This window comes from Camarhynchus parvulus, chromosome 6 (genome assembly GCF_901933205.1).
Source record: "Camarhynchus parvulus chromosome 6, STF_HiC, whole genome shotgun sequence".
Lineage (NCBI taxonomy): Eukaryota > Metazoa > Chordata > Aves > Passeriformes > Thraupidae > Camarhynchus > Camarhynchus parvulus.
In genome coordinates, this window is record NC_044576.1 from 21,489,000 (window position 1) to 21,505,583 (window position 16,584).

Consider the following 16,584-nt stretch of genomic DNA (forward strand, 5'->3'; position numbering starts at 1 on the left):
TTGCAATGCAAGCATGGGGCAGACTGCTCCCCACCTTCCTGCTGCCTTCTCCCCAGGGAGCACCTGGGGTGGCAGATGAGCCACCAGGCAGAGGGTCACCAAATGAAAGGGCTGCTGGCTTTGAGTTCCCATTCCCTGGGAGCTGGGTCAGCATGGATGGGGCCCCAGGAGCAAGGGCCAGGGGAAACTGGGGCATATTAGTCCGGGGGAGAGGAAAGGTATGTCCCAGATGTGCAAAGAGGTGGCTGGTACTCACGCTGGCCCCAGCTGAACAGAAGAGCCTTCTCCCTCCTTCACACAGCCCTCAGTGGAGCGCAGCATCTCCCTTCCCCCCGCAGCGTGTCTGGCTGCTGCTCGCTCTAATTTCCTGTGCATTGTCCCCATCACCGTGCCACCATTCCCTGCACATCCCACCCCCCTCCGTGCACCACACTGCCAGGCTCCCTGTGCCCCAACGCCTGCGCCCTACCTCACTGCTCTGCAAACGTCCCTGCCACTGTTCTCATGCATCCCAGCTCATTCCAGTGATGCTCTGTGCTTCCCTCTGCAGCCCCTTGCAGAGAGCTCTGTCACACCCCAAGGTGCCTGTCCCATTATGTCCCCAGTGTGGATGCATCCGCAGGGGTGGGACGGAGACATCTAGGGCAGCATAGGGCCCAGGGACTGGTGCAAGGATGTTTCTTATGGCCATGGCTGCTGTTGTACCGAGGCGCCTGCTGGCTGCAAAGAAATATCCTGGCAAGGTGGCAGCATCCATGGGAAGGGCACTGAGGAGCTCCAAAAGCAGCTATTGGGGAACATCCTGGAGCCCTGTGAGTGCAAAACCACCCTGCTGGGTGCTGGTGGCAGTGCCTGGGGCTGCAGCGTGCAAGGTGCTCTCAGCCCATGTGTCCTGCTGGCACTCAGCACGTGTGTGCTCATGGGGAGCCGTGGGGTGAGCGCACCCCGGGACACAGCCGGTGCACCTGTGAGGCTGCACGTGTGTGTGTATGGCACCGTGTGCCCAGCTGTGCCCTGTGCCATGCACACACCGATGCACACACACGGTTGCATGGCTGCATGGCGGCACAGCTGCACGTGCGCTGCACTGGTGCACCAGCAGCCCTGGCTGCATGTGCGTGTGCTCGTGGCCAGAGCCAAGCCCACTGCACTGGCGCGCTGGGTTTAGAGCCCCAGGGAGTCGCTGTGCCCGGTGCCATTCACAGTCCTGGCATGCTCGAGCTGGCTGCCTGCTGGCATGTGTGTTTGCTGTACCTGCCAGTCATGGGGAGGGCAGTGGGAGCCAGCTTGCAGTTTGTACAAATAATTATCCGGGTGTTACCAAAGCTGGGATGAGTGAGCCAGTCGGCAGCAGGGTGCTCACCCAGAGCACACACACACACTCATGCAAGGTTGCAGCCAGGCATGGGGCTGTGGACACTGGCAGGCAGAGCACACCCACAGCGCTCACAGGGGCACACGGGCACGGCATTGCACACGTGTGGTGGTCACACTGACATCCCAGTCTGGTGGGTTTGCTTGGCATCGTGGCTCAGCATGGCAAATGCAGAGAGCTGGTGTGGTTCCTGCCCCATGGCAGTGCCCTGTAGCAGGTTCCCTGTGCCTGGATACCAACATTCTGGCTGTGAGGACCCTGAGGCAGGCAGCCACACAGCAAGCCTGGTGCTCAGCCAGGCACCCTGCAAGAGGGAGTCATCAGCAATGAAATAAAGGGGTATTTGATGGCTGTGTGGAAGCACCTTTGTGGGAAACAATCACTGTGACTGGAGAGCTCTCGAATCTAGCAGAGAGAAGAACGAGGAGCAACAGGCAGAAGCTGTAGCCAGACATGTTCAATGAGAAATAAGGGCTTTAGCAGAGGAGGTGATTAGCCACTTGAAGCAGCCAGAGAGCCAGAGTGGCATGAGTTCCTGCTGTGTTCCAACATGTCTCTGCTGCTGTGTCTCACAGTGCCCACAGCCCCAGGCTCTGTGCTGGGGCACCTGTGAACGTGCCACACTAGAGTGGCCTGGTAGCCTTGTGCCGGTGCTGTCCCAGTCCCCACCACAGCCACTTTGTGCTTCCAGAGACACACAGAGAGCTCTGTGCCCAGCCCCTCAGGAAAACAGGTCGGGAAAGCCAGGCTTGCACAAATGCCATCCTGCCTGAGGCATCCACTGGCTACAAGATTTTGAGCAAGTCCGTGCCTTGCATGACCTAAGATGGGGCCTTTCTTGGAGTTCAGGCTGTCTGCCATGGCACAGCCACTCCTGGAGCCGCTGCAGAGAGAGATGCTGATGTGCAGGGTGATGGCACAGGCAGGTGCTGACCCCTCGGGGTGTGGCTGAGTGTTGGATTCAAAGAACAATAGAATGGTTTGGGATGGAAAGGACCTTAAACATCATCTAGTTCCCTGCCATGGACAGGGATGCTGCCTACTAGATCAGGTCACCCAGGGCTCCATCCAGCCTGGCCTTGAACATTTTGAGGGGTGGGGCACCTAAAACTTCTCTGAGCAACCCGTTCCTGTGTCTCACCATTGTCACTGTGAATAATTTCCTTGTAACATCTTATCTAGATCTCCTCTCTTTTAGTTTAAGACTGCTCTCCCTTGCCCTTCCAAGAAAACAGTGTTGCACCCGGGGCGTGCCCAGCTCCGCTCTTTCCTCCTCCAGTGCCCGACCTCCGCCGCCCCCAGGCCGGGTCAGGCTCTGCTCGGTTCATCACACCAGCGGCCCTTGCAGGAGCTGGGGAGCCGTGCCCAGCCACGGCCCCACTGCTCCCCATCCCGCACCCCGGAGTGCCCGCAGCCAGCCGGGACACGCTGTCCGCCGTGGCCATGCAGCTCTCTCGGCCGTGACTCCGGCATCCCGGGGCGCCCCGTCTCCCCCCGGTACCCGGTACCCGGGGCGATGCTCCCCGTGCCCCCCCGCAGCACCGCGGGGCCGGACCTGGCTGCGGGCGGCCCCACCCCGCGCTCCCCATTGGCAGCGGCGCCCCCGCCCCGCTCGCCGCCGCCGCCGCCGCCCGTTCTTAAGGCGCCGCGCGGGCGGGCCGGGCCCGTCGGGAGCCGGGAGCGGAGCACCGGAGGCGGAGGCGCGGCGGGCGGAGAGGCGGCGGTGCGGGATGCGCTCCCGCCGCCGTGGGGGCGCCGGGCGGCCCCCCTGGCCCGTGAGTAGCCGTGTGGTTTTGCTGCTCCGCGAAGTTTCCCGGGGACTCCGGGGCGGGGAGGGGCGTCTGTCAACTCCGGCACGGTCACCGGCCCGGGGAGAAGTTGGTGGAGGGCGGAGCGGGACCGCGGGCACGTAGCCTGTCCCCGTGGCGTGGCGGGGATGCGGGGTAGTGAAGCGGGCGGGAGCGGGAAGAAGGATGGGATGGGGATGGAAGGATGCTGGGCTGGGGAGGACCGTGCTCAAGAGGCTGCCCGGTGATGGGCGGTGTGTGCTGGGACTGGAGAGCGCTGGCAGGAGCAGCAGGACTGTGAGCAGCGAGGGACAGCCCCTCTTTATAGCAGCACTTGTGCTTGGTCGCGGCCGAGCCCGTGGAGGAGCGGGGGGCGGTGGGCAGAGGGGTCCAGCCGTGTACCTGCCTGCGTGGGAAGGGGCTGGCTGTGCGCTGGTGGGCCTGAGCCCCCCAAGGAGCTGGTGTCCCTTTGGGGCGAGCTCTGAGGCTAAGGTGACTGCTCATCTCCACACTGCATTGGCTGCTGCTGGCTGAGCCCCAGGCTGCCAGGTCCAGCTCTGAGGAGTCCTGCATAGGAGGGACAGGCTCGCAGCAGCGAGCAGGCGTCGCAGCAGGACCCAGGCTCATGGGCTTTGGCTGGAGCAGAGGCACTGCAGGTCTGGGCTGCTGGGCATTGAGGAGCTGTGGAGGGGCGCTGCTGGTACTCTGGGCAGCCCAGCTGCTGTGGAAGAGGGGTCTGCTGGGTCTGTGGGACGTCTCCTGCCTGTCCTCTGCCCTGGCAGGTACAGCTGTGGCAGCCTGGCAATGCTAGCTAGAATATGATGCTAGTGGGGCACGTGCAGCATGGTGGCATGAGGTGCTGGGATGTCACCATGTTGTCACCGCTTTGGGGTGCATTTGGGGTGCAGTGATGCCCTTGCTGCATCATGTCATGGAGGTGACTGCGGCCCACAGCGGGACGTTGCTGCAGTGGTGGAGCGTGACATCACTGGGGTGCGTGGTGTGCAGGGCAGCAATGTCACAGTGACATGCAGGATGGGGTGGCTGCACAGGGACCTCACACCCACCTTCCCCATGATGTAAGCTAGGGGATGTCCATGTGTGTACAGTGAGGACATCTGGGGACAGCATCTCCCCACTTGTGGTGAGAGGTCTGGGGCCAATCGCCTGCCTGTCGCATGGTCCCTTTCCAGTCCCATCCCACCTGGGCACTGTCAGCCGTAGCAATGCATGGGCTCAGATGAATCCTACATGCTGCATCTCTGCCCTGGGGCCAGCACCCTCTCCCTGGGCTGCCTGGCTGCACCCTGCATGGGTGCCTTGGCACCCTCCCAGTGGCTCTGCCCTGCTTGGCACCTTGGCTTTGTGTCACTAGCCGTACTGCAGAAACCCCCTGGGGTGACCTTGCCACCAGATGCCACAACACAAGCCAGGACGTGACTCTCCTGGAACAAGATAGACTGGGGTCTGCCCTGCATACAGTCAGGGCCCCGTGGCCTCAAACCACAGGTGAAGCTTCATGCTGGGACTCTGGTGCTATCAAAAGCATGCTGGGAATGATGAGGCCCTTCTGCATCTGACATGCAGAGCCCAAGTCTGCCTCCCTTCCCCTTCCCAAAATGGCCTGGCTCTGGGCTGGACATCCCTTCCCCATGGCCCCAAGCACCGGATGCACTGGGAAAGGCCTTTTGTCTCCAATCAGGAGCATTGTTTCCTACTGGAAAAGCTCCATCCAGCTTGGAGGGATTTCAGCTGCAGCTGGATGAGGCAGGGGGGGCACCTGGTAACAGTCCAGGCTCTGGGGAGTGGGAGCTGGAGTGGGCAAAGGCAGGGAGCCCTGCCAATGGGCTGGGGACAGCACCCCTCGTCTGGCTGTGGCTGGGAGGCAGCACTGCTCTGCAGGGCCAGGGGCTTATGTGGCAGCCCTGCACCCATCTGTCCACAATGGCAGTGGCTCTGCCCTGTGCTCGTTTTGGTAAGCCTAGAGTGGGGCTGTGGCAAAGGCTCCCCCTCCTTCACTGTCTGCAGGGTGACACCCAGGGACTTTCCCATCCCTCAACAACCCAATGAACCCTGTCCCCATCATGTGTCTTGAATGGGACCCCTGCACCGGGGAAGGATCCAGGCTCCTGCCCCTCAAGAGCTGCTCCATTCAGTATGGCAGGGTAATGGGCCATCACAGGAAGAGAATTGGAGCATACCTCTCCCAAGGATAGAGCTGGGGACACACACACATCTACCCTGGAAGCTGTGCCCAGGCTACAGATGGGGTTGGAGAGGAAAGGAGAGCAGGCTGGAGCAATGGAATGCAGAACTATGGGTGTTGTGGGGTTAAGGTTTCCTCTGCAGCTGGAGAACAGCCCCTTCCTGCCCAGCCATGTGGGCCTGGAAGCTAGTTATGGCATGGGAATCCTGGCCCCCAAGAGAGCCTTGGGAACATTCCCATCCCCAGAGGAGGCAGCAGCAGGCTGTTCTCCACAATCTGCTGGGGTCTAAATGGGCACCTTCCCCTCTCCAAGCTGGGCACATGTGGTACCACAGCTGCCACCACTTCCTGGCCTTGCTGTCTGAGTCCGACAGCATGGGGGTCAGCAGGCAGGGGATCATTCACTCCTGGACAGGGGGACTGTTCCTGCCTGGGGAGGGCAGTCCTGCCCAGGCACGGTCACATGAAGCATTGTCCCCTTGCAGGCCAGGTGCCCCAACCACCCCTCCAGTTTGCAAGAGCAGACCAGGCTGCTTTTTCTCCCAGCTGGAGTGCAGGCATGTGGGATCATGCCCACAGCCTGGGGACACACAGCTCGTCTCTGGGCTCTTCCCCTCTGGAGGTGACTGCTAGGCCTGGGATGAGGGGTTGCCCTCCTAAGTGCCACCTTGCTCATCACCTGTGCTACAGCCAGGTCAGAGCCAGCTCCAAAATCTCTGCAGCCTTGCCAGCAGTGCTGGCAGAAGCTGTCCTCCGCAGTCCAGGTTAAATGAGCCTCTCTTCCCAGTCTCCTGTTCTCCCAGCATCTTCTCATGGCTGCATCCCTGTGCAGAAGCTTTCCCTGGCCAGGCTGGAAGGAGCTCACCCTGCAGAGATCCTGAAAGGAACATTTCCAGCAGGATGGGGAAACTGAGGCACGTGGGAGTAACCTGATAAAGTATCCCTGTGTTCTCCCTGTGAACTTCCCCAGCTCTGGAAGACCAGTGGGACAGAAGACAAACTCCTCGGGCCAGTGAATGTCTTCTTCCTCTGACTCTGCCAAGGGAGCAGTGATTGGCACTTTGACTTACCTGGACCTTGGAAGCCAGTGGCACCTTAGGGCAGAGTGAGCTGCTCCTGAGCCCAGCTTTGTCAGCACCCCAGAGCGCTCCTGCTGCCTCTCCAGTCCCTCTAGCAGGATGGGCTGCCAAGGCTGGGCTGCTGCTCAACCCCAGCTCGCTGGAGTATGATCTTCTCCCAAGGGTGAACAGTGCCAGGAGAGTCTGTGCATGGGGACACCAGAGTGACAGTGCCCAAGGGTCAAGGGACAGGTGGTGTGGTGCGGGCTGGGGTGCTGTGGCAAGGGGGGAAAAGGGAGTGTCTCCCATGCCAGGACAGTGGGGCTGCTTGGGCACGGTGGAGCAGAGTCTCTCCTGAGCTGATGGGCTGTAGGTCTCTCCCAGGTGTCCAGGATGCTGGCGCTGTGCCTGCTGTCCCTGGCCTGGCTCAGTGAGGGCTCCCAGCGCAGCGAGCCCATGTTCGCAGCCGTCACCCACCGCCTCCTCCCGCCTGATTACGACAGCAATCCCACCCAGCTCAACTACGGCGTGGCCGTCACCGACCTGGATGCCGACGGTGACTTTGAGATCGTGGTGGCAGGGTGAGTGGCGCACCCCATGCCTCAGTGACAGCAGGGACAGGAATTCCACTCTCCTCTGTGGTCTTGTGGCCAGCTGGGGGGGGTGTGCACACCGATGGGTGGGTTGAGGTCTGCATGCACCCACCCGTGAATGTGTGTGTGTGTGCATCCACAGAGGGTGTTGATGCCAGCTGAGTGCCTGTGTAGGACCACGTGAGTGCCCCCGTCGGTCCCTTCTCTGTGGGGCAGGGGCAGCTGCCCAGCAGCCAGGGCCCACCCTGCAGTGCACAGCCAGCGTGTCCCCAGGCCATCTCTGCTCCGCTGACAGGACTCAGCTCTCTCCAGAGATTCAGTTAATTGGCTGGAGGTTTTTTATAGTCCTTTATTGGAGTGATGGCTGGGAAGGGCCAGCAGGAGCCGGGGAAGCAGGGAGCCGTGTGCTGTGCTGCCAGTGCCCAAGTGGGGCTGGACACAGAGCAGCTGCTGCCAGCAGGTCCAACCCTGGTCAGAAGAGCAGAGACCATGATGTGTGCTCTGTGTGTGTGCTGGCACTGCTGTGAGCTGCTACAGCAGGGTATCTGTGTACATACCACCATCCTCACTCCCTAAAGAGGCTTGCACACACAGGTGTGCCCACCTGGAGAGTGTGCCCACCTTTACCCTCACAGATCCCATCCAGCTAGATGGAGGCACTGTGGTGGCAGGCAGTCAGAGTCTGGCCCTTGTGCTGCTCTGAACATCACTAGGCAGGAAAACATGGGCAGCACTGGGAACCCTGGAGGGGTCTGGGCCACCACTGCCAGCTGTGCTGAGTCAAGAGGGCAGCTGGAGTTTTGTAAGCAGTCGTGGTGTCCGTTGTATAACTTGTTTACTGGTGCGTTGGGCGGGAGCGGGCGAGGAGCCAGTGGGACGCTCCGTGCTGAGAGGATTTGCCTTGCGTGGCGGTTTCCTTGCCCTGGGAAAGCTCTGCAAGCAGGGACCTGCACCCCATCCTGTACTGCTGTCTGCCTGACCCCCAGTGCTTCCCTGGTGTTGCCAGACATGGGATGCCTGGCAGGGTCCTTGGCCTCCATGGATCATGCGGGTCTCTGCAGTGCCCATCATGGGGAAAATCCAGTATCACACCCAGTGTCCCCCCAGGGGTGAGACAGGGGCTTTATCCCATCCCCAGTCCTCAGGAAGCCACTACCCCTGCTTACACTCGCAGGTACAACGGCCCCAACCTGGTGCTCAAGTACGACAAGGCACAGGGGCGGCTGGTGAACGTGGCAGAGGATGAGCGGGGCTCCCCCTACTACGCCCTGCGGGACCGGCAGGGCAACGCCATCGGTGTGACAGCCTGTGACATCGACGGCGACGGCCGCGAGGAGATCTACTTCCTCAACACCAACAATGCCTTTTCTGGTGAGCCTTGCTGGCAGCCGGGCCCCAGGCACGGGGGGAGCCCCGGCGTGGCTGCCCGCGACCTTCGGCGTGTGAGGGATGTGTGCGGGCTGGAGTTAATTTCTCACTTGAGTGGCTCCATTGATTGATGGCAGCACGGGTGGGACACTGAGCCCAGCCAGCCACTGAGTCAGCACTTCCAGCTGCCCATCGCCCTTTTTGTGGCACCCCAAGTGGGACAGAAGATTCCCTTCTGCCCCCTTGACTGTCCTGCCACAGGACTGTAAATCCCAGATGTGCCCTCCAGCAGTTGTCCCCTTTGGTCTCATGGCTCTCCCGTGCCTGCTGCACCAAGTCAAGTCCCTGCTGTCCCTGCTCCTGGCATGCCTGTCATGGGAGCAAGACTTGTGTGCTCCAAGCTGGCACTGGGAATCCCCTAGGGCTGCCTGGTTTGGTGCTCCAGCCCAGCTCTGCCCTGTGTCCCTGACCCCCAGGCAGCAGATCTGTCTTCCCAGTGCTCCTAATTACCTGGGCTGGCAGTGGCTGCTGGCACACCTGTCCCTAAATCAGGATCTGCCATTGCTGCTGTCACAAATGGTGTAGCTCGCTGACTGTGCCTGCCACTGAATCGATTTCTTTTTTCTTTTTTTTTTTTTTTTTTTTTTTTGCCTTCCTGGGGATGATCTACAGGGCTGTGCCTCATTGGGACATATTTTAGCTTAATGAGTTGATTCTTCTGTGTGTCTCCCCATGGCCCCTAAGGGTCATGGGGCTCTTGCAGCAGCAGCAGCAGCCCAGCCCTATGGCACTGTAGGGGGCTGCAGGGACAGCAGATATTTGGGGTGCTCTGGAAAAAGGGTACCTTTTCCACAACCTCCCTTGCTACAAAGTACCCCCCTCAGGAGGAGGCGGTGTGCTGGAGCCCACTGACCCTGTGCCCCCTTCCCCAGGCATGGCCACCTACACAGACAAGCTGTTCAAGCTCCGCAACGGGCGCTGGGAGGACATCCTGAGTGACGAGGTGAACCGGGACGTGGCCAGCCGCTTTGCCGGGCGCTCCGTGGCCTGCGTGGACCGCACGGTGAGCAAGCAGGGTTCTGTGGACAGGGGCATCTCTGCCCCCTTCCCACTCCCAGTGCCCCTTCAGTGGAGTCCTGGGCCTGCTCCCCTTGCCCATCCCATCCCCTGCTTGGCCAAGGGTGCCCCCAGCTGCCCCTGGACTGTCAGGGCTAGCAACAGCCCCAGCTCTAGAGACTGTGGATGCCTGTCCACACGGTTGCCACCAGCTGATAAACGTGCCTGTCGAGGTGATTTATGTTCCTGTCACCTGCTCTTTCTTCATCCTCCTCCTCCAGCGGTTTGTTTCCAAATGATTATCGCTAAATCAGGGTGCAGCTACAAAGGGGACAGTGGAAACTGGGAGGACCCATCACGCCAGGGATGCTGGGAGGGGGGATTATGTGCCCCATGCCAGCGCTGTGACCAGAGAGCTCCTGGAGGCAATGGGACACATCCCTACTCCTGGAATGCTTTTTGCCATGGGTTTTGCAGAGCTCTGGCTCAGCACCCAGCAGCAGTGCCTGCTCCCACGGAGCAATGAGAGCATTCACAGCAGGCATCCTGTGGTCCCGGGGAGATGAGCCGTGGCTGGGTGGGTGCTGAGGCGGTGCTGCCGGCTGCAGGGCTCCGGCAGGTACTCCATCTACATCGCCAACTATGCCAGCGGCAACGTGGGCCCCCATGCCCTGATTGAGATGGATGTGGCTGCCAGTGACCCTGCCCGCGGTGTCGTGGTGCTGGTGGATGTGGCCGCGCAGGCTGGCGTCAGCAAGTACACAGGTACAGCCGGCTGCTGTGGCCCTGCGGAGGGCGCGGGGCGCTGCAGGGCGCGGCGAACGGGAGAGCTCGCTGTGGCAGGGCAGTGCAGCCCGAGGTCCGCGCCACGCGTTGGGCTGCCTGACTGCCCCATCTAGTGGCAGCCCCACGGCCCGTGAGAGGCACCAGGACCATGGATGCCCGCCTGGCAGGACACCGGTGCCCACCATCACCGGGGCGGTCCCTCCCGAGCTCACAGCATCCACAGGGCAGGCAGCGGGGTTTGGGAACGTAGGCGTCGGGAGGAACAAGCCCGCCTGCGCCCCATGCTGCCCCACCACCGTGGGGACCGCTGCGTGCCCCAGCGGTAAATTGTCACTAATTAGGAGTGTTGTCACCATGGCGATGGCAGTGATTAGGGTTGGGAGTGACACAAGCGGCTGCCAGGCCCAATTAGCTCCTGATGAGAGGGATTGGAGGTGGGCAAGAAAGGGACACGGTGGAGGGAGTGGAGGGGACGCGTGGTGGGGGGGTTGGGTCCACCGTGTGGGCAACACTGAGGGAACATGGGGAGCACAAACTCCCATGGCGCTACTGTCCCCTCACCCCGGGCTACTGTCCCCAGGCGGCCGTGGGGTGGCCGTGGGCCCCATCCTGAGTGACAGTGCCTCTGACATATTCTGCGGTAACGAGAACAGCCCAAATTTCCTCTTCCACAACCGGGGGGATGGGACGTACAGGGACGTGGCAGCTGCTGTGGGTGAGTAGGGGAAGCTGGGGGGACACAGAGACGCTGGGGACTTCAGGGCAGGAGTGGCTCTGCCTGCACTGGATGAGGGCAGTGGGGGGGGACAGCCCTGGGGACCCAGAGCCCCACTGACCACAGTGGCTGAGATGCATCGGGGCATCCATCAGCGCAGCAGGGATGTAACCCTGCGCGTGGAGCACCTATCTGGGGACGGTGGAGCGCATCCTGGGAGATGTGCTAGGGACAAGGAGGCGGGGAGGGGTTCCCGTCTCCCCCTGTCCCCTTGCGGTTCCCCAGGGCTGGATGACCCCTACCAGCACGGACGCGGTGTGGCGCTGGCTGACTTCAACCGGGACGGCCGAGTGGACATCGTCTATGGCAACTGGAACGGGCCGCACCGCCTCTACCTGCAGAGCGGAGCTCCCGGGCGCGTCCGATTCCGGGTGAGGCCCGGGAGCGCCCGGCACTGACGGCTCTGCCACGGAGCCACCTCGGCCAGCGGGGCTGCCTTCGCTCTGAGTTCCCTTTGAGCCCCACCTGACAGCAAGGAGGGGACCCGAGGCATCAAAGCAGGACCCAGGTGTCCTGCTTCACGTGCCTATTGTCAGGCTGTGTCCATGCAGGACATCGCCACCCCCAAGTTCTCCATGCCGTCCCCGGTCCGCACTGTCATCGCAGCTGACTTCGACAATGACCAGGAGCTGGAGGTTTTCTTCAACAACATCGCTTACCGCGGCTCCTCCGCCAACCGCCTGTTCCGGTAGGAGCCGGCGGGGCCGGGCACCCTGCACCCTGCTCTGGGGGCCGAGCAGCCCTCGCAGCACAGCCAGGCTCACAGGGCTCCTCTCCAGCAGTGCCACGGCTCGGGCTCGGCTCATAAAAGGCGTCGTGACTGAGCCCTTCCTGGCATCATTACCAGCCACTGTGATCGTGCCTGCAGCAGCCCCTGGGGTCCCCAGCACCGCTGATTAGCAGCTGTGTGGAAGCTTGTTCGTGGCTCCTGTTAATTGTGGGGGTCAAGTCTTATTACTTCTGTGTAGCACCTCCTTGCTTCGTGTGTAGGGTGATGAAAACTGGTTGTCCACCCAATGCTTGCACCCATGGGTGGGTAGAGGGCAAGGGTTTTGCAAGGAGCCCTTTGGAGACATCTCCAGGTTCCAGAGAGATGCAACAGATGCTGTTGCTACTCTGCAGTTCAGACCCAGAAGCTCTCATGAAATTCCTGTTGCCCCTGCATGGAGGGAGGACATGCCAATGGGCAGGGGACAGTCACATCCTCCATCCACACCCTATAGCCGCCAGGGCTGACACCCTTACCATGATTCTTCAGGAGGGGACAGACATGCCCAGGAAGGTTCTGAGGGCTGCAGGAGCTGGCATTCATACTCTGTGTGTGTCCTTGGCAGGCTCATCCGCAGAGAACACTCAGACCCCATCGTGGAAGAGCTGAATCCAGGGGATGCACTGGAGCCAGAGGGACGGGGCACCGGTGGGTACACCCCGCTCTGGCACAGCACTGCTTGGCACCTTCTTTGCCTGAGGATGCCACATGCCTGGCTGAGTTATCTGCCTGCTCCCCACCAGCAGGCTGGAGGTCCTGTAACCCAGGAATAGCTCCATGCTTTCTCCCTCCACACATACCCAGTCAACAGTGCCATCTCCAGTACCCCAGAGGCACTCTTGACGTGCCCCTTCCTGAGTGTCCACTGCTCAAAGCCAGCCTATGCATTTGGGAAGAGGTCAGGCAGCTCCCTGTGACCCACAGCCATCCAGGCACTGTCTGTCCCCTCCACTGCCCAGGGTGCCAATGCACCTGATCACAGGGTGCCAACCACACTCCTGCACTGATGTCACCCCATCTTCCCTTTTGTCCCTGTGTGGCTGGGAGTGCTCCCATTGCCAGTGGAAGGCCACAGCAGCAGCAAGGTCTAGTGCTGGGGAACATGGGGCCAGGCCTCGGGCACAACATGATTCCATCCTTGCAGGAGGTGCAGTGACAGATTTTGATGGCGATGGGATGCTGGACCTCATCCTGTCCCACGGCGAGTCCATGGCACAGCCAATCTCCATCTTCAAGGGTACCCAGGTGAGTCAAGCAGGGACTCCTCGTGTTGTACCCATCCCTTCCGTCCCTCCCACCTCGATGTCTCTGCTTCCTCCCCCTTTGCAGGGCACCAGCAACAACTGGCTGCGCGTCATCCCCCGCACGCGCTTCGGGGCCTTTGCGCGGGGGGCCAAGGTGGTGCTGTTCACGCGGCGCAGCGGGGCCCACCTGCGCATCATCGACGGCGGCTCCGGCTACCTCTGCGAGATGGAGCCCGTGGCACACTTCGGACTGGGTGAGCTACGGGCTCAGGGGGCTGCCTCCACCCCCAGCCTCCCCTGGCACTCCCCAGGGCGGGGGCTGTGTCTGCTGCCCCGGTGTCCTGCTGTGCAGTAATCGTCCCTGCCTGTCACCCTAGGTATGCTGGGCTCCATGTGAGGCTGGGGGCAGGCTGCCCAGCCTCTGCAGCTGTGCTGCAAGGGGCAGCTGCCCCCTTCCCCATGCCCTGCCTGCTGCTTTGCCCAGGCAGTAGGGCTTTCCCTTGCCTTTAACTCTCCCCTGGTGCAGCATGTCCAGCAGCCAAGCCTGCAGGGGTGTCTCTGCCCACTGCAAGGTCATCCCATGTACACCCCTCAGAGTACATCCATGCGTGTGGGCTGTCAGCATGAGCACCTGGAGCTGGGCTCAGGGAGCAAGGGAGGACTTTGCCCCTCCATCCCTACCACCCCGCTGGCCTCCTTTCAGCCCCTGCCCACCCTGGAGACCCTCCCTTTGATGGGCTGCCCGCCTGCAGGGCGTGATGAAGCCAGCAGCCTGGAGGTGACTTGGCCAGATGGCCGCGTGGTGTCACGAGCTGTGGCGAGCAGTGAGACCAACTCTGTCCTGGAAATCCCCTACCCTCTGGATGTGGAGGAGCCACTCATGCCTGCCCCCCTGGAGGTGAGGGCCAGGTGTGGGTGTAGGGTGTGAGGCTCTGGGGACAGAAACAAGGGGCTGGGCTCTACTGGCTCAGTGGCTGCCCAGGGGTGATTCCTCCCCATCCCAGTGGTCTGTGCTTCTTCCCAAATGCAGTGCGGGCAGGGATTCTCCCAGCACGAGAATGGACGCTGTGTAGGTGAGTGGCTGCTGGAGCGCAGGTGTGCCTGTACCCAGGATGCTGTAGCATACATAGCCCCATGGGGGACACTCTGAGACTGGGAGGTGGCTGCCTCACATGGCTCTGTGCCAGGTACAGCTGCCTGCCTGGCACATGGCCTGGGAATGGGACACCTGTACAGCTCCAGAGAGGCACCATGGTGTCCCAGGGAACAGCGAGAGCAATGTGCTAGGGCAGGAGGCATGGCTGGCACGTGTGCTGCAGCCATGGGTGATGGGAGGAGCAGCAGAGGTGCAGCAGAGTGGCTGTGGCCATGCTGTGAGCCTCCTGGGCAGAGGTGCACGGCTGTGGTGGGCTCATGTGACCACGGCTTATGCATGGCTACCAATGGGGTGACCATCCAGTGCACCTGGGGAACTGGAGGGCTGGCAGCCCCAAGCTCTCTGCCCGGACATCTCACACTGAGGACCCTGTTGCAGACACCAATGAGTGCACTGAGTTCCCCTTCATCTGTCCCCGGGAAAAGCCTCTCTGCATCAACACCTATGGCGGGTACCGCTGTCGCAGCAACAAGCGCTGCAGCCGGGGCTTTGAGCCAAACGAGGATGGCACAGCTTGTGTGGGTGAGTGATAGCTGGGACACCTGACCCCATGCCAGCTGGCATCAGCCCCAAAGCACCACACTGGATGCTGTTGCACCCCTGACAAAGGCCAGGCCACAGCCCTGCAACCTGTCGGACAGCAGCCCAGCCACCTCCACCCTTGTTCTGTGTCTGTCCATGCCTCCCACTGAGCTGCCACTGACTGCCCTGATCTTTCTCTTTTTCTCTCTTGTTCCTTCTCTCCTTCTCTGTGCAGCTCAAGTGGCCTTTTTTGGGGGCTATCCCTCTGCTGGGAGCTGGCTGGGGCTCCCCCACAGTGCCCTCCTCCCTCAAGTCCTTGGACTCTGCCTTTGTCTCTATGCACTTTAAGCCCTGCCCGTAACATGCCAGAGCAGCCTTGGTGGAAGGATGGACTGGCCTCTGCCTGTCTCTCTTTGTCTGTCCACGTCGAACCACCCTGGAAGTGCCGGCCGGGACATACTGGGGTGACCTGCAGTGGGACGGGCACAGACCTGGCTGTCCTGTGCCATCTCTGGGAAAGCAGCCCTGGGGCAGCCTGGCAGTGCCCCTTCCCCCGCCCACCCCCCTGCCCCAGTGCTGTTCCTGCCATGCCGGTACCTCCCGGTGGTTGCTTGCTCCGTCGCCTCGATACCGTACCATGTGCCTGCTGGTTTGGCCTGCGACGTGTGTGCTTCGCCTGCCCCGCCCTCGGTGACGAGAACACCTCCCCAGCCCTGGCAGAGGAGGCTCTTCCCAGCCTCGCAGGGGCAGGACCCTCCTGGTCTGTTTTTTAACGTATTTACCCTACTGTTTGGAGTCTGACCTTGCTTAGTCCCAACAGTCTTCCAGCCCCTCTCCCAGAGATTCCCCAATAAAATATATCCCATCTATTAACCTGAGCTGCTAAGCTCTGCAGGCCTGTGCTTGTGCTTCTGCCCACCCTGCCCTGGGGCTGCACGGGGACAGAGCTCAGGAGGGGGAGCACCCCCAGCCTGCCCCAGCTCTTCCCAGCCCAGGGCTGGGAGCTGGCTGGAGGGTGATGGTGCCCCTGGCCCAGTTCTGCACTGGGACTACAGCAAAATGTGCTGCTCTGAAGGGGCTGGGGTGCAGCAAGCAGGCCTGCCTGCACCTCAGCAACAGGGCTGGGCTGCTTTTCCCCCCTACATGCTATAACCCCACACTGCTCTCTTTACCCCCACCAGACATCGACGAGTGTGCTCAGGGCTTGCACAACTGCAGCCAGCTGTGCATCAACAGCCCTGGGGCACACAGCTGCCTCTGCCACCCAGGCTTCCGTCCCCTCGATCCAGCTGCCAGACGGTGCCTGGGTGAGTACCTGCAGTGCCCCCCTGCCGCTGCCTGGTGCTGCCAGGCTGCCCTGGCAGCAGAGATGATTGGGTGCCCAGTTGTGCTCACAGCCCTACTGCTGGGGGCAGAATGGACGGACTGTGGCTGTGCAGGAGCTGGTAGAGTAAGGACATTTGCCACCCAGCAGCCTTAGCACCAAGCGCTGGCAGGATCACCTGCCTTTGTGTCCCACGTTCACCCAGCCCTGGAGCTGTCCCCCTCATGCCTCCTCCATCCCTTGCCCTGCCCATGCCACACACTCCCTGTAACTTTGGCACAGCTCTGACCTTTTCCCCTTCTTTCCCAGACATAGATGAGTGCCAGGCACAGCCTGGCCCCTGCGACCATATCTGCCACAACAGCTATGGCTCCTTCCACTGCCACTGTCACCACGGCTTCTCCCTGGGTGCTGGTGGGCGCTGCTGGCGCAATTAGCCTGCTCTGGCACAGCCAGGTGTTCCCTGCTACCCCCCAGCACTGTGCCGGTTGCACCCAGTGCCAACAGAATAAACCCTTTCCTGCTCTGTATTCCTTGTGTGTCCCTGTCCCAGGACCACGTGCCT

General features: G+C 61.6%; 1 protein-coding gene across 5 annotated transcripts; it reads left to right on the top strand.

Moving 5' to 3' along the window:
• Positions 1-3,085: 3,085 nt before the first annotated feature.
• Positions 3,086-16,486, top strand: CRTAC1 (cartilage acidic protein 1). Of its 5 annotated transcripts, none has more exons than XM_030951051.1 (16): positions 3,086-3,150; positions 6,811-7,007; positions 8,194-8,390; positions 9,320-9,450; positions 10,052-10,208; positions 10,810-10,944; positions 11,230-11,375; positions 11,556-11,692; positions 12,339-12,421; positions 12,918-13,018; positions 13,103-13,271; positions 13,770-13,915; positions 14,048-14,090; positions 14,552-14,695; positions 15,877-16,002; positions 16,329-16,486. In XM_030951051.1, the coding sequence occupies exons 1-16, from the start codon at positions 3,106-3,108 to the stop codon at positions 16,454-16,456; spliced, it is 2,085 nt and encodes a 694-aa protein (XP_030806911.1). In that variant the 5' UTR covers positions 3,086-3,105; the 3' UTR covers positions 16,457-16,486. The 5 variants fall into 5 exon arrangements, with proteins under 5 accessions (XP_030806911.1, XP_030806914.1, XP_030806913.1 ...); XM_030951052.1 differs by having other exon boundaries at positions 3,125-3,150; positions 6,800-7,007; XM_030951054.1 differs by lacking the exon at positions 14,048-14,090 and having other exon boundaries at positions 16,329-16,469.
• The last annotated feature ends 98 nt before the right edge of the window (positions 16,487-16,584 follow it).